Here is a 3,330-nt window from a genome sequence, read left to right as displayed (position 1 = left end):
GGGTCAAACACACAAACATGTAGAGCAGGGGTGTCAAACTCAAATTCATCGGGGGCCGCATCAGCAGTTTGGTCCCCATCAAAGGGCCGGTTGTATCTGTAGGTCTATGTGCCCACTCTTTATTATCATAAATTAATGTCACTGCATTCAATTATTACTGTTTTTTGTAATAATGTAAGTAATAACTAGCTCTGAAAGCAGAAACATAGTCAGAATAATGACAAGTAGATATTCAAATGTACAATTATTGTACAATGCATTGAAAAATGTTTTTTGGTAACAAACATTAATTTTTTTTTAAACATACAAATATTGCCAAACACTGTTTATTAAACATATGGAAAACACAAGGCATTACCTTTTTTTTTAACTTTTCTGACTAGATGGCTGACATCGTTTTCCTAAGGTCAGTCCATCGATGTCTGGCGTTAGGTCTTGTGCTGTAGCAATCCGCAAAACAGCATGGAGGTTATCATCAGTGATGCGTGATCTGAGCTTGGTCTTGTTCAGATTCATGACTGAAAACATCTGTTCACATAGATAAGTGCTCCCAAACATGGCCAGAACACGAGCAGCTTGAAGTCGGAGCTGTGGCATCAAAGCAGGGGGGAGGAGACGGTAAAAGTCATCGACTGTCGCATCCTGGAACTTCGCTTTCAGGCTGCTGTTGGACTGAAGTTCTATTAATTCCATTTGAAGGTGATGTGGTGCACTGTCAACATCGATGTTGAAGGGATTGGCAAAGCTGGTAAAGGTTAAGTTTTGTTCTTTAAAATCAGAAAAGCGTTGATTGAATTCATCAATCAGCCGATTCACTTTGGTACCCAATCGAGCACATGAAAAAGTACCTGGGAATGAGGTTGAAATGCTCTGGCAGATAGGAAAGTGGGCAAGACTGTCTTTTTCAAGCTGTGACTTCCATAGGCGCAGTTTCTCCTGGAAAGCTGTTATTGCATCATACATTGAGGTTATGACTTGTTTGCGGCCTTGCAGCCTCAGATTCAGTTGGGCGAGATGCTCTGTTATGTCACACAACATGGCAAAATCGCACAGCCAGTTTGGATCTGACAGTTCTGACAAGGGCTTCCCTTTACTTTGCATAAAAAGATTAATGTCTTCCAAAAGCTCAAAAAATCTCTTTAGAACGGTGCTCCTACTCAACCACCTTACTTCTGTATGGTATGGCACATCTGTATGTTCCATGCTCACCTCCTTCAAAAATTGTTGGAACTGACGATGATTCAGACCCCGTGCACGCAGAAAATTCACTGTTTTCGTGACTGTGGACATTATGTTATCCAGTTGCAGAACCTTGCCACACAGAGCTTCTTGGTGGATAATGCAGTGATAAGTTATCAGCGGCGTGTGGCAATTACTTTTTTCCATTTTCTCTTTTAACAGTCCAACCAAGCCATTTCTCACTCCACACATTGCTGGTGCGCCATCAGTAGTAAGTCCCACCAACTTTTCCCAAGGTAATTTCATTTTATTTACGGATTCCTCCACTGCATTGAAGATGTCCCTCCCAGTTGTTGTCCCATACATGGCGACCACATCCAAGAGCTCCTCACTGACAGACAAGTCTTCCTTCACACCTCTTACAAAAATAGCTAGATGAGCTGTATCAGTATTGTCAGTGCTTTCATCAACAGCTAATGAAAATGCCACATAACTGCATGTCTCTTCAGCCAACTTTGTTTTAAGATTACAGGCTAGGTCCCTGACTCGGTCTGTGATGGTGCTTCTTGACAAGCTGACATTGTTAAAAGCCTGTCTCTGCTCAGGGCACACCTGTTCACATACCTTCAGCATACACTTCTTTACAAATGCACCTTCTGAAAAGCACTTTGAAGCTCGCGCAATTTCTTCAGCCACAAGATAGCTGGCTTTCACTGCTGCATCATTTTTTGCTGTCATTTTTGAAAAAATATTCCGTTGAGAATGCAGGCTACCTTTTAATTCTTGGACCTTTTGTTGCTTTTCCTGGTGGCTAAAGTTAGCAAATTTGGCTCCATGTTTGGTCTCAAAGTGCCGGCGTAAATTGTATTCCTTCATCACTGCCACTGCCTCATAGCAAATAAGACATACCGGCTTGTCTCCATTAATCACAAACATGTATTCACTTTCCCATCTCTCCTGAAATTGCCTTCCCTCTGCATCAACTTTTCTTTTCTTGGACATTTTTGGGGTATTTGATTGTAGTTTATGGTCCCTATACCACTGTAAAGTGACATGGAAGTGGTCAGTATATCCAAAGTTTACCGCTCCACCTGCCTTATATGTGCCCAGCCATCTGCCCCCTTTTAAAGTGCCCAGCTATGTGCCCCCTTTTATAGTGCCCATGCCCAGCCATCTGCCCCCTTTTATAGTGCCCAGCCATCTGCCCCCTTTTATAGTGCCCAGCCATGTGCCCCCTTTTAAAGTGCCCAGCCATGTGCCCCCTTTTATAGTGCCCATGCCCAGCCATCTGCCCCCTTTTATAGTGCCCAGCCATGTGCCCCCTCCATTTACTTTACTTACCTTTTACTTCTTTCTTTCTTTTACTTCTTTCTTCTTCAGTCTGGCTCCTCTCCGCGGCGTCCGCGCGCTCCTCTGATCCCTGGAGATGTCGGACGGACGTCACGTGATGACGTCACATCCGACACCCAGGGAGCAGTGCGGGGCAGGAAGAAGTCGGGCCAGGTCCCGGAAGGTAAGTAAAATTTTTTTTTTTTGTTAACTTGAGGCACGGAGTAAATTCATTGAAAAAAAAAAGGGGAGGCTGCAAGGCTGGCGGCGGCTCCGCGGGCCATCAGACGAGGTCTGGCGGGCCGGATTTGGCCCGCGGGCCTTGTGTTTGACACCCCTGATGTAGAGTGTCCCATACACAGACAAGCACAGACTCACATATACATAAACACGTAGACATGTAAACTGCAACATACACAGTTAAGCACAGACACACACATACACAAACAAACACAGGATCAAACACACAGACATGTAAACTGCCATATACACAGATAAGCACAGATAAACACACACAGGATCAAACACAGACATGTAAACTGCCATATACACAGATAAGCACAGATAAACACAAACAGGATCAAACACAGACATGTAAGCTGTCATATACACAGACAAACACAGACTGACACACACAGGATCAAACACAGACATGTAAGCTGTCATATACACAGACAAACACAGACTGACACACATACACAAACACACACAGGATCAAACACAGATATGTAAACTACCATATACACAGACTCACACATACACAAACACACACAGGATCAAACTGCCATATCCACAAACACATACTGACACACATACACAAAC

The 3,330-nt window shown here is 43.7% G+C and overlaps 1 protein-coding gene across 1 annotated transcript; it reads right to left on the bottom strand.

Annotated features, from left to right (window-relative positions):
• Positions 1 to 320: 320 nt before the first annotated feature.
• On the bottom strand, positions 321 to 2,298 carry LOC142100168 (general transcription factor II-I repeat domain-containing protein 2-like). The gene has a single exon (XM_075184114.1). The coding sequence runs from the start codon at positions 2,179 to 2,181 to the stop codon at positions 367 to 369; it is 1,815 nt and encodes a 604-aa protein (XP_075040215.1). The 5' UTR covers positions 2,182 to 2,298; the 3' UTR covers positions 321 to 366.
• Positions 2,299 to 3,330: the final 1,032 nt, after the last annotated feature.

The sequence above is a fragment of the Mixophyes fleayi genome, chromosome 8 (assembly GCF_038048845.1).
Source record: "Mixophyes fleayi isolate aMixFle1 chromosome 8, aMixFle1.hap1, whole genome shotgun sequence".
NCBI classification, from domain to species: Eukaryota; Metazoa; Chordata; class Amphibia; order Anura; family Limnodynastidae; genus Mixophyes; species Mixophyes fleayi.
The sequence above is the reverse complement of the archived record's forward strand: the minus strand, read 5'-3'. Positions and strand labels throughout refer to the sequence as shown.

Excerpts from the sequence above, each read along its gene's own strand:
- LOC142100168 (XM_075184114.1), bottom strand. The coding sequence starts at position 2,181 with ATGTCCAAGAAAAGAAAAGTTGATGCAGAGGGAAGGCAATTTCAGGAG.